The sequence below is a fragment of the Rhyacophila brunnea genome, unplaced genomic scaffold (genome assembly GCF_057557595.1).
Source record: "Rhyacophila brunnea isolate RB1 unplaced genomic scaffold, BYU_Rbru_1.0 scaffold_20, whole genome shotgun sequence".
Taxonomy (NCBI): domain Eukaryota; kingdom Metazoa; phylum Arthropoda; class Insecta; order Trichoptera; family Rhyacophilidae; genus Rhyacophila; species Rhyacophila brunnea.
This window is the reverse complement of record NW_028232860.1, coordinates 3,857,053-3,870,559: the sequence shown is the minus strand read 5'-3', so window position 1 is coordinate 3,870,559 and position 13,507 is coordinate 3,857,053. Positions and strand designations below refer to the sequence as shown.

General features: G+C 34.5%; 1 protein-coding gene across 1 annotated transcript in view; it reads right to left on the bottom strand.

Moving 5' to 3' along the window:
* Nucleotides 1-13,507, bottom strand: part of LOC147071096 (dynein beta chain, ciliary-like) — a 103,559-nt gene that overhangs the window by 25,122 nt on the left and 64,930 nt on the right. Inside the window, exons 47-59 of the mRNA XM_085948683.1 lie at nt 12,011-12,203; nt 11,484-11,661; nt 10,941-11,069; nt 10,649-10,868; nt 9,706-9,867; nt 8,704-8,903; nt 6,127-6,293; nt 4,777-4,955; nt 3,990-4,067; nt 3,044-3,205; nt 2,575-2,823; nt 1,688-1,799; nt 677-939 (exon numbers count right to left, since the gene is read on the bottom strand). Coding sequence (XP_085804809.1) covers nt 677-939; nt 1,688-1,799; nt 2,575-2,823; nt 3,044-3,205; nt 3,990-4,067; nt 4,777-4,955; nt 6,127-6,293; nt 8,704-8,903; nt 9,706-9,867; nt 10,649-10,868; nt 10,941-11,069; nt 11,484-11,661; nt 12,011-12,203 — 2,292 coding nt within the window. The remainder of the gene's footprint in view (nt 1-676; nt 940-1,687; nt 1,800-2,574; nt 2,824-3,043; nt 3,206-3,989; nt 4,068-4,776; nt 4,956-6,126; nt 6,294-8,703; nt 8,904-9,705; nt 9,868-10,648; nt 10,869-10,940; nt 11,070-11,483; nt 11,662-12,010; nt 12,204-13,507) is intronic.

Genomic DNA, 13,507 nt, shown 5'->3' with positions numbered 1-13,507 from the left:
CAAACTCAGTAAATAACTTACTGCAATTATAATTTCCGCATTTTATCTGTTTTCCACATAGTCAGCCATATACAATGACAGCATACTCCATATAAAATAGCTGACTCAATTATAATAATTATTTCCTAAATATTCTTTTCAAGTTATTATTTTGATTGTGAGTACGTCAATAAATAACGGATCATAATTCATTGGGCATATCACTCGAATATAAGTTCCCGGTCTGTTAGTATCTCAGTCTCCGTATCGCTCCGCACAACATCTCATTCTAGCGAGACTCGGATTTCGGAACAGTATCATAAGTATTGTAACATAACTACTGTAACATACTCTTGTACCAACTGTTTACGCTGTAGATAAAACTCGCTCCTCCATCCATCGGAACAACCACCAAATCTCGACTTCTTCATCCACAACACCATGACACCCACATGTTTCTATCCAATAAAAACATTTCAAATGTTTGTAAACACTTTTTATACAACTTGAGTGACATTACTGAGTTAACTCACCAAAGTTTGTATGTACCAGTAAGTCACAAGCAAGTTAACTTATGTCTTTTTATCAACATTTTCAAAATATTAATAATTTAGAGTGAAAAAAAAAATTTTGAAAACACCTCTCTAAGGGTTGTAGAGTCAAAAATTATTACATAAATTAAAAACAATACATCTACCTTGCATGATTTCCATGATTTATCCTTTGGAATCTTCCCTTTCTTAGCCAACAGGACACTAACGGCAGCTGTCACATTCACCACAGCATCCGGAGGCGTACCAAAGGACTTCAGCTCGGTGAGATTGTTTTTATTGAGGGTGTTGAGAGCCTCTTGAGCGGCAACTAAAGCCGGTTCAGCTTTCGCCAAGTCGTCGGCACATATCTTGGCTTTGATCGACACGTCTTCTTCAATCACTTTTACTTTTTTCTCTTCTTCCGCCACTGTTATAGATAGATAATAGAATTACTTACAGCAAAGCTTATTTCTCTTGGCTATCGTGGGAGTTAATGGCAGCTGCATTATACTAATAAGACTTCGCCGCACCCCTTCCTGAAGGTTTCAGATTGATAGGATCATTAACAAAAACGTTAGTTTATTCGTGTACATTGTATGCACACCCCATGTTTGGACTACCAGACCGCCTCCAAATTTACATTGAACATATTGTCACTACGTGACCACCTGTGTACCAAATTTCAAGTCTCTGGATATACGGGAAGTAGGCGCAAATTGAATATCAATACCTCAACACAAAAACATTACAGTTTTGTTATATTATAGACTAGCTATATCACCATCAAATCACGAGGTGATTGTTAATCCATTATTGGATGAATGCCTCCCTGTTTCTTTTCGGGTACCACTGTATGACTGCATTAATCGTCGTTGAAACTAGAAAATTGTATAACTCCAAAAACACTACTTTACAGGAGAGACAAAACCATTATTTTTGTGTATCTATGATTTAAAAATGTTACAATTTATTTAGAATTATATCATTTGCGTGGGAGGGGGGGGTAGATATTAACAACGGCCACAAGATAGCATTCAAAGACAATTTTTGATCAAAACGTAGTTACACAATTTTCAAGTTCCAATGACGATTTGTTCAGCATCCAGTCACCGAACAGCTTGTCTGGCCCAATGCCATTATACATTTACTTATAAAATAAAAAACCAAATTCTCACCAAATGCTTTTTCTTTTGATACTTTATCACTCTCCGCTCCCACTACAGATATGAGCTCTTCTGCTGCAATGTTTTTCTCTTTTAAATCAATTTCTTGCTCTGCCAGAGTAATCTAGAAAAGAAAACATATGATAAACTTATCATTAAAGCCACACAATAGTCGTGAAATCGTTAAAGATTCCGACGCAGCCACCAAATCGATTGCACGGTATAATATATTAGAAATGCTTTTTTTGAGTAAGTAAAAACGTAACCTTTAAAGCAGGGATTCACAAAGTGTGTCCCTCGGGCCAATTATATCCCACGTGACTTTTTGATGTGTCCCATGAGATTTATGTTAAATCTGTATTATTTTTTATTCTTCATATCGAATATTAAAAATTACATTTACATTAAATATCCTCTGGCTAGAATGAATGGTCAGACTCTTTGATATTTGTGTATGCGCATGTGCGATATGAGGGGGGTTCGGTACAGGCGGAGCTATGGGTGCACCGATGCCATAGTTGTTGTGTTGTTAGCTGTTAAATTTTACCGGTTCTGTTAAAAAATATAACCCCAAAACTAAAATGGATAAAAGGCGTCAAACACAGGAGGTAAAGAGAAAATTTCAAGAAAAATGGAGTCTACTATATTTTGTAATCGAACAAAACAAGATTGTTTTATGTCTCATTTGCAAACAAAATATATCCGTTATTGTTCAATGAAATATTTTTTTGATTTTTTTGCCTGTTTTTGAAAAACAGAAAATATTTACAAAAGAAAGGCCCCCGCCAAATATTTTTGATTTGAAAATTGTCCCTTTGACGAAAAAGCTGCTTTAAAGTCTTTTGTGATTATATTATTACAATTGCAATTAAACATGTCATACTAATATTTTTTCATACCTTCAGTTTTTCCACGTCTTTAGCGCATGAATCCAATTTCAGTAGACCATTTTCAAGTCTCATAATCATCAGTTTAAGATCTGCCGACTTCTCGCAAAGTAATTTTGAATACAAAGAAATCTGCTCCAAAAATGATTTTGGAGTTGTGTAATTGTATCTCCGTTCATTTTGGAAGTAGGTAGCGGACATATTATTGACAGTCGTGTGAACGTGAGACATGAATATTGCTACAGATTCAATCAGTGATTCCTGGAAAGCAAAATAATTGACAAATCTACCAACCTATATAGATTTTTTTCAATTCAGTAATCAATCTAACCATTGACTGAAAAACAAAACAACGGTTAACAATCGATAACCTACCAAACCACCAATCATGCCATGTAAGCAGCCTATGATAATAATATGATATACAGAATACTAGATCAAAATACTGCATTAATGTCACAATAATATTGTTTTGACTTACAGGAACGGCTTCAAGTTCTGAAAGAAATCTTTTCGAAACCGATCGTAAGGCCTCCTGTGGCCATTCATGAAACCAATTGATCGAAGTACAATTTACAATTGCAGGAAACTTTCTTGATCTAACGCGGAGTGTTGATCCAACAGGCGAGAAACAAAGAACAACCTGAAATTAACAACTGTATTCAATTTTAATTTTCAATCTGTATTTGTATTGTATTTGAATTATATCATTTTTTGTTTTATATTTGTATTGTATTGTGTTGAATTTTTGTGGTATTTGTATTACATATATTTTAATTGTATTGAATTTGTATTGTATTGTATTTGTATTGTATTTGTATTGTGTTTGTATTGTATTTGTATTGTATTTGTATTGTATTTGTATTGTATTTGTATTGTGTTTGTATTGTATTTGTATTGTATTTGTATTGTATTTGTATTGTATTTGTATTGTGTTTGTATTGTGTTTGTATTGTATTTGTATTGTATTTGTATTGTATTTGTATTGTATTTGTATTGTATTTGTATTGTATTTGTATTGTATTTGTATTGTATTTGTATTGTATTTGTATTGTATTTGTATTGTATTTGTATTGTATTTGTATTGTATTTGTATTGTATTTGTATTGTATTTGTATTGTATTTGTATTGTATTTGTATTGTATTTGTATTGTATTTGTATTGTATTTGTATACATTAGTTTTAAGACTATGAAAACTCATAGCAACTGTATACTGAGCTTCAGGAACAGATTTACTTGCAGCGAATACTCATGAAATGACAAAATGATAATTGAATTCCATTCACAGGGAATGTAACCCAGACCTAAGGGATACTAACATAATCAAGTGTGGGCAAAGATTCTTGAACAGGTTACGTAGTTTCTATATGCTCTGACGAAAGAGCAGAATGAATAGGAAGAAAAACAATTAAAAAAGATATCTTACTTTCAGTTGCCTCCTTACTCTGTCGATAAAAAACTTCCAACAATTATCTCTTGTATCTGGCAACCCTGCCGCTTTTGTCTGTAAATAATAATAGTTTAGCATTTTCAATTCACAATCTATGGATCAGCGGTGAATCGTGTTACTAGGTGATTATCTAACGTTTACCTGGACCAAGAACAGATTTACTCATCCATATTTAAATTAACTCATTTATTGCTAACACCGCGACTAGCGCGCTTGGAGTCGTTGGCCATTAGATATAATGGCTGTGTTTTTGAATTATGTAGAAAATTTATATGCAAATTGTAAGCTGCGTGTTGTCATCTTGTTGACTATTCTCAAGTAGGTATCAGAATAATTCCAAAGAAATGCGTGGCCACTTATTTGACATTTTCATTTCTTTTACCAAAGCCAATGCTGACACAATATCACATGTATTTACCTGTCTTCATTTATTTAAAATTACACAATTTTATAAAGCATTTGAAATTTCAATGATTTTGTGTAAATCATTATCAGAAGTGTGAATTTGTGTTAACAATATTACAATATTATGGTTACTTATCATTTACCTTCTTCCAATATGCGCATATAATATACCCTCCAAACAGGTAATGTCCGCCACTGCTATGGACCCATAATAAGTGTAATTTGATCATTTTCAATGAGACTACAATATTCTAATAGATTTTTGGGTTGTCATCGCGCGATCTTCCTCCTTCCTTTATAACAAACAACAAAGCAAGAACGAGACAACAATAATAAAAATACATTAATTTTACGCTACCTCTGTTCTTACGCCATTCACTATGAGCTCCACATCTTCATCGATAAATAAATCCGGGATTTCACCCGAAGCAAGCAGGTCATTAATGAGTACTAAAAACCTCTCGTCTGCCACTTGAGCGTCCGTCATTAAGAATACAAGGCCAATATTCTTCAATCCCGCTTTCATATATATGGCAGCTGAAACATGAATAATCAGTTTGATTGGGCATTTGTAAATTAGGCGCCATATCCAAAATATGAGTCATTGATAACAACTGCTCATTAAGCCGTTAAATTGAATACTAAAATTTTCAGCAGGTAAAAATTTAGATCAACTATGTTGTGTCTGCTGGATTCCATGTGTAATTTTTTACATCATGATAACATTTATTTGTTCCACCAATCATGTACATATGTATAGAGTCTACAGCCTTCCAGCATGATAGAATTTAGCCAATTATATACTTTAACTTTAGAAGGTATCCACCCCCAAACAGATTCCCGGATAATATGTAAATTATTTTTTCTCTGCCGCCTCACGAAGAGGTTTTTTAACAAATTATTTTTTTTACGAAAAATGGATGTTCACCATCTGCTCGATCTATTCGTTTCGTACTATATCCAAACACACATTGAAAAACAACCCTTAAAATTTAAGTATTCGTATGAATACACCATAAATTTAATTTATGGTGTATTCATACGAATACATAGCATAATATGACATCTCTTGTCCAAATCTTCTACATTTTAGTGTTGACTTAAATCTTTAAATCATTATCAAAGTCTATGCTTCCATTTAGTTTCATGTTTGACCACCAGATGACTCTATTTTATTTTTTATTACTTTAACTCCATTTGGACAAATTGTTCAGGAAGAAGAAAAACTTAATAATTCAACTATCGAGTGGAATTTAACAATACCAAAAATAATTCACCAATTTCACAAATAAGCTGCACCACGAATTAATACAATATTTTAGCTTCCCTTTTATATATAAAGAAAATTTATATAAAGAGCAGAGTTGTTCCATTTACGATATTGGAAATTTGGCACTTTTGCAGTTGGCTGTTTTGAGAACAATAATGCATTTTTTTATAAGTTTAGGAGTTTGAAATTTTGTGTGATAAAACATGTTTTATAACGAATTGCCATCGATATCTCATCTATGATCAAAAGTGCAGTTAGCTGGTTTGCAAATTAAGCAGATGATTATAATATGAATTTAGCAAACTGTGGATTCAAATCTAAGACCCACCACTTCACAAACGGACACGTTACTTCTCGTCCATAGCATGTGTTAATATATTCTATTATAATTATTGATAATTAACATTTACATAATGAAATAATTGATTAAATATTTACCAAGATCCGTTTTAAGATCGGGAATGGAGTAACCTTTGCGTAGTTGAACCTGAAATACTTCCAAGCCAGAGAGAAACGAAGAAAGTCTGGATAGAGACTGCTTCCCCGAACCACCGACTCCGATTAACAATGCGTTTCCTCGGGGTGACTCCAAAATACGATTTATTCTAGAAACATTGTTAACTAATTTATAAAATGAGTTTATCAGCATAATACAGTCAAACTTGGTTATTACAATCATGGAAATAGCGAGATCTCGGATGTAATGAGAAAACATTCGTTGACATTTTAGTCTATGATTTTCTCCATACATTTATTCACTTTAGTAACGAGCTACTTCTCGGTTATACCAAGCAAAACTGTTAACGTTTCTATCGTTAAAAACAACATTTTCTATCCTAAGCAATAAAATCCGACCGGGCAGTTAGCTAGACCGATGCCGCCGGGATTGGATTACGTTTATGACCCTAGTTAAGTGTCTAAGTACCTAATTGGTGTTTTCGCCGACACCATTGAAAAAGTATTCACGCATATGGTTGAAATTGCATGTAAAAAATCCAAGCTTTGTGAAGTCAGTAGGTACCTACCAGCGCCGGCGGCTCACCATTTCTTTTGTAGTTTATAAATGCCATGCTTGTTTCGGGGATTTTTACGATGGTTTTTAGATTTTTTATGTTCTATGCTTGAATAGAACGTGGCGCGAAAAATGTTATATAATGATATAATGAGTAATGCTTATAAAAAGCAAATTCAGTCGGTACCATCTTCCTCGTATTAACCAAGTTCGACTGTATGTTGTTTTTACAATGATTGCAATGGCGACTGACCAACCATTCAGCAGGCTCTTCTTCAATAAACTGGAAGGGAAAAGGACAGTTCGGAGATCTACACTGGAGTGGTTGAACTGTGAACAGATAGTATCTCTGAAGTTAAAGCAGCGAAAGGAGTATGGCAGACAAGGGGAAGAGGAGAAGATACCTGGATGCGGCAAAGAACCACATTGGATTATATATATGATAACAACCAAGAGAATGATAATTTCATGTTATTATAGTGATGAAAGACGGTGATACCGCCTAAACCATGGCATCCTCAGAGGATCCAAGGCCATGAGGCCTGAATCATCATTGGGCTGATTCATGCAAACATGAACAGATCGACTGCGAGGCAAATTTCTAGCCCGTAAGCTTAGATGTATGAAAATTTATAGTCACCCTTTTGCAAGTTCTACAAAATTTAATGAAATCATTCTAGCCCTTAATGTATGTAAAATCCTGCATTTTCTTTATACCTACATTAATTCTAGAAGCAAGCAAAGTAAAACCTAGCGTCATTATAAATTTTATACTTATTCAATTTTAAACATACAAGCAAGCTGTAATTTAGTGCAGTAATGTTAATCCCAGCAAATGCAGTCCCTTTCAAAGCATGTACCTGGAAAAGGTCTGGTTGAATATTTCTGTGGTTAGCAAAAATTCTCAGAAATATGACACCCAATGTACCTACCAGCCAGGTACATAGGGTGTAAAGGCTGTCCTTTTGTCATTTTTCAGTGACAGAATTTGTAGGTAATATTTTTAATTCTTGCCTGAGTTAACCTACTCCAAAAAGGTTGATTTATTCGGTTTTTGGTCTCTGCGGACGTCGGCTGTGGCGCCGCGCTCGACGGCGTCACCGCCATTTTAAATTTATTTTTTTAAATATTATTTTTATAATTTTTTTTCTACGCTGTACTACTTTTACTGTAAATGTATTCCGACAAATAAACGCCCTGTTTTTCACCTATAATTCCGCGTTGTCAATCAACATAAGCATGTCCCCGAAAGAAGCCAGCAGACGATATCACCTTGACATCTTACATCATCATCACGGGGGGTCCAGCGCATCATCCTACACCCCCCCCCCCCCTTTCGGAGGTGACAACGGTCATGGTTGTTCGTGATGATGGAGAAGCGAGAGTTTATTTACTGTTACATAAGTACAGGGGTACAATCGGTACAATATAATAAATACAATGACAATACGGTGCAATGTGTTTCTACCGGAAACTTATAATTGAATTATCTTTGTGGTGCGCTATTTATCGATGTACTCACAATCAAAATATTATCTAAAAATTATATTTAGGAAATAACTATTATAATTGAGCCAGCTATTTTATATGGAGTTTGCGTCATCGGATATAGCTGACTATGTAAAAAAACAGATATGCGGAAATTGGCATTGCAGTCAGCTATTTACTGAGTTTGCCATAATGGGACACTACGGGAAATCGTTATTTAATATCGTCGATCAATATGCTGACATGGATTGAGTTGTTTATCCTCATAGATATAAACTTAAACACGTGTTTGAGAATATGTTATTTTCAATTAATAGTTACGTCGGTATCATAATAATATGTATTAAAGTTTGTCACGTAAAAGTAACGCGTAACATTTGAAACAGTTGGGGTGTTTTGTTTTATTTGGGTTTTATGGTCTGACCGTCATAAAGTGGCCTGCTTCAAAACCTTGTTACAGGGTGATGGCTTTTACATGTCTATCTTACTAATCTATTCTGCGGTTAGGATAATACCTGCAAATATGGTTCATGGCGTCTTCAAACAGAACTAAATTCATGGTGGCGACAAGGTCATTATATGACGCCAATCCTTCGTTTAGTAATTTAGTTAGATGATCCCATTCTGCTATCGGCATGTATTTAGGGTCACCGATGCCATCGGCAAAGTGGCAATAGATAAGCGGCTTTTCATAGACAACACCTTCATCCAGTTCCTGTAAGATAAGAATATTATATGGCAGTAAAAGTAGAAAGCATTCCGTAAAAATGTTAGGCTTCGTCTTACGTACTTCCCGAGTTTTTTCGGATGTTACTGTATTAAAAATCCTTTATAATTCCTTAGTTGGACGCCGGCTTGAGAGTGGGTCGATTGTTTGGGCCCCGCATCAGTTGAAATATGACCTTATGGTGGAGCGAGTTCAAAAGAAATTTTTGAGACTCCTTTATTTGAGGTTATATGGATACTATCCGTGGCTTTAACCAACTGGCTTTCTCTTAGATATGCTTACATACTGTAGTTTAAATGCTAGAAGATATCAATATTTGGCCACATATTTTTTTCGACTTATACGTGTGGTGCAAATGAGAACTTTGCCATTGGTGGTAGTATTGACTTGTATGTCCCTGATAACTATCTTAGAAATCGGGAGCATCAGTTGTTTGTTCTCCTAAGGAGCAGAACTAACCTTCGATTGGTGATGCCAAATGGCCAAATCGCTTCGGATGTTGATATATTCCACCTACGTGAGTATAGGTGGACGTTGTTTTATAAATTCTTAAAATAGGGTCTGCTTAACTCACTCGGTGTACTTTCTTGTACATAAATCTAATTAATATTATTTTGTATTTACACTTTTCTACTGTTTAATAACTTAAAACTGATCTATTTCTTTTTTTATATAATACTGTTTTAATAATATTTCTTTGTTTCTAAATGTCACGTTGTGAACGTCCTAAATTAATAATTTGTATTGTTCACTATTTGTATAAATAAATAAAATTTGAATTTGAAAATACCTCAAAGCCTTTCTTAATAATTTCCAATAGTATTTTATGAAACGTATCAATGTCCTTCTCATCAACTAGTTTATCACAGTAGACTCTTGTAGACTCGTGCATCCAGAGGCGAACCAGTTCACTCGGTGATTTGACAGCTTCTCCAGTGGAAAATAGTATTCCCTATAACAGAAAATAACATGCAAATGTGTACATAGCAGTGGCGAGGGATGGAGGTAGACTGTGAAGATTTGATATAAATAGTGCACCAGTTTTCAGTCATACTTATTTGTTTTCTTTGAACTAAGCATTAATTTGCAGATGGTACTGGTTAGTTTTTAAAATTCAATTAAACCCTATCTAAACCAAACAATAATAGTTTAGATATGCTATAGGTCTAGATAGTGATATCTACAAAAATAGTGCACACTTTTTCAGTCATAATTTCAGGCACAGTATTTTTGTTGAATTGAGAATGCACATTACAGATGGTGCTGGTTCTTTTTTTTTTAAATTCATTAAGCCCTGCCTAAACCAAACCAGAATCGATAAAAAATATTCTTATATCTATAAAATATCGAAAATGATGTATGGTTTAATGTCATAATTTTAGATATTTTTTAGATTAATGAATATTTTTTGACAATTATTATCAGCTATGGCTTGGATAGGCAGGGTTTAATTGAATTTTAAAAACTATCTACACATTGTAGTCTAGTTTCAGTGAAAACAAATAGGTTTGACTAACAAAGTTTAGTATTGCACTATCTATGTCGGATCATAACAGCCTACCTCCACCCTTCGCCACTGGTACATAGTAATAATAACTAGCAATTATTGCTAGCTCTTCGGCTATTAAAATAGTAGTTTAATTGTTTAATTAGTTTGATTGGGGCGGGGAGTGGAAGGTTGAAAAGAAATAAAGATGTGTAACCGGTGTCACTGAACAAAAAACGTCCCATACCTGAAAAACATTGGCGAGATCCCGCATGTTGAATATGTAATGAAACTTGACAGCAGTGGGGAGAAAGATGGCGCTAATTCGAGTGTGCAGAGCCAACGCAGCGTAGACTATCGGTAATGCCACTTGGTTAACGCTCCCTGGAAATCTGCCATGCTCTGAAGCCAGATGAGCGCACAGGATTTGTTGATATATGTGATGACAGGCCTCGGTTGATGGAAAACTAAAAATGATTTTACATAAAGCTTATCACACTCTTTAAAAAATAATATATTGCTTGCAAGAGCCTTCATACCTCACGGCAAAAACACTGAAGTGTCTCTGAAGCCTCGAATCAATCGTAAATGAACCGGCTGTTGGATTCATGCAGGAAACGAATTGGCAATTGTGAATATCTTTCAATGTCAACTTGGTTCGGTCATACCTAAAAATGAGATAATTTAATTGATAATTAAGGTAAACATATAATGAACATCCAAGCCATATGATCGCTGTCTACAGGAGCAACAATTTGTCTTTCCAACCAACCAATTGTATATCTGTTACACGACTCTCACTCCCCGCATCCCCTTTTGCTTTGGTCGCAATTACCCCTATTCCATACAGTCCACTCGCTACTCTCATAACTATCACTAAGAACCTATTCATCATCATCATCATCAGCCTGAATCTATCCACTCCTGGATGAAGGTCTCTTCAAGCTACTTCCACTTCTCTCGGTCCTGTGCGTTGCGTTGCCACGTACTTCCGCAGAACTTTATCATTTCATCGATCCAGCTCTCCAACTCTCATAACTATCACTAAGAACCCATAATGGTGAAATAACTAATTTTATTACCAATGAGTGTAGTCCATAAATTGTCTGATGAGGGTGTGCGGTTGAACAGTTCCATACTTATCCACTTCTGGCATGTTCATGTCATCGACAAAGTATATCATTATTTTATTCCCCGGAGGACCAAAGTTTCTGCCGGATTTTTTCTCCAAAGGCTTCTCTAGCACCTTTTGCAGCATTTCTAAAATATAGTAACGGCCAAAATATTTCAAAAAGTTATTGTTACACAAAGAGTACGTAAGTATTAAAATAGACTTTTATGGTTATCATATTGTGTCATATTTTGAAGAGAGAATGTCAAACTCGAATGTCATTCGTATCGAACAGTAAAAACAAACATAGCAGCTATGAACATGCATGCCGCTTTGCCGCATGCGGTTCAATTCCAATTTACTAATATATAAAATATTTCTTTTGCATGTTACCAAATATATAAAAACTAAAAATGGTCCAAAAATGCCATCAAGTGTTTTAATACTAAAATTTCATAAGGCTTCCTCATGTTATACTTAGTCAAAGGCATTAATTACCTGAGGTAGTGTAAAAATTGAAAGGTACATTGGTGACAGCGTAATTGTCAGGCAGGCTAGCCAACTTGTCCGCAACAATGACACTTTTACCACTGCCTACACCGCCCACCAGCATTACGGGATGTTTCTTCGTCAGGAGCAGGTCCATAAAAAACCGCAGTCGGGTTGTCTCCGCCGTGTTTACCAGGCATTGCTGAAATGGGAAAAATTTTGACCAAAGTCATAACTTTTATGTGGACATGATTTTATTACTCAGCCATCACGGTTGTTTGCTTAATCCACTTTTAAACTAACTTCATATAAACAATTAAAGCTATGACAATTTAATCATATTATTTCTTCAGTGTAGTTTTTATCAAAATTAAAACATTATTAGTATAAACAACGCTAGAGTTGTTTGTGAGCATCAATAGTAAATCCTAAGAATTTTCAGTCATAAAAGAAAATAGTGTCTGACGAATGAGATACAAGAATAACACAATTTGTTAAGATGGGGCGGGTCATGTCGCAAGGAGGACATAATGCAGCCCTCAAATATTCTAATAAAAACTCGGAGGAAAGATGGCTTGGCTTGCGTTAATAGAGGCACCACTACACTGGGTCTTCTTCTAAAGTGAAGAACCACAGCTCATGACAAGCAGGCGTGAAGAGACATCCTGGAAACAGCCAAAATCATACAGGATTGTAGAGCCAATATGATGATAAGATTGTTTAACCTTTTTACTCCCATTCGGCCGATATTTCGGCCCACCATACCTATGCGAAAACTCCATCTGGGCCGATCCCATCGGCCGAAAGTTTGGATCCAAATTTACGATTTATTCCAATTTTTTTCCGGTCATATTTCTTCTCATATAAACAAAACACTATATTCGGTATGTGTTAGGTGTGACTAATAGTTATTTTAGTGTCACACTTGATTATAATTGTGGCATACCCTAATAACTCACAAGTCATAATTGCTCTAGCTGTCGAACGCGCAGCCAAAGAGGGTCATAAAAATAATAAAACATTATTTTTATGACACATTTTAAGTTCTGAGGTTTCTTTTAGTTGTTTTATGATTCATTTATCATATAATTATAAATTTTGTAATTTGAATGAACTCTGACTGAACGAACAATGAATGCCCACTGTTCTGTTGGTAGAATGGTGAAAAAATACATGAATAAATATTATTATAATAGTTTTAGTGCTTTGAAACTTATTTTTTGAAATTACTTCATTCCCATATCAGTTGGTCCTCAATACTGTATCGAATTCTTGTGCGATTTCGTGAATTGAATAATATTCTTGAATACCTTGACACTACACGATTTTTTTTTTGATTACTTTATAAAAATTCTATTTCATAGAGAAATAATAATATGTTTATTTTTTTTTCTCTTACTAGATAAGAATAGATTATACTATACAATTTGATATATCAATTATAAATAAAAAAATGTCGTCACACTTCTTTTGTAGTTCAAACATAGTTTTATCCGTTCATTTCTA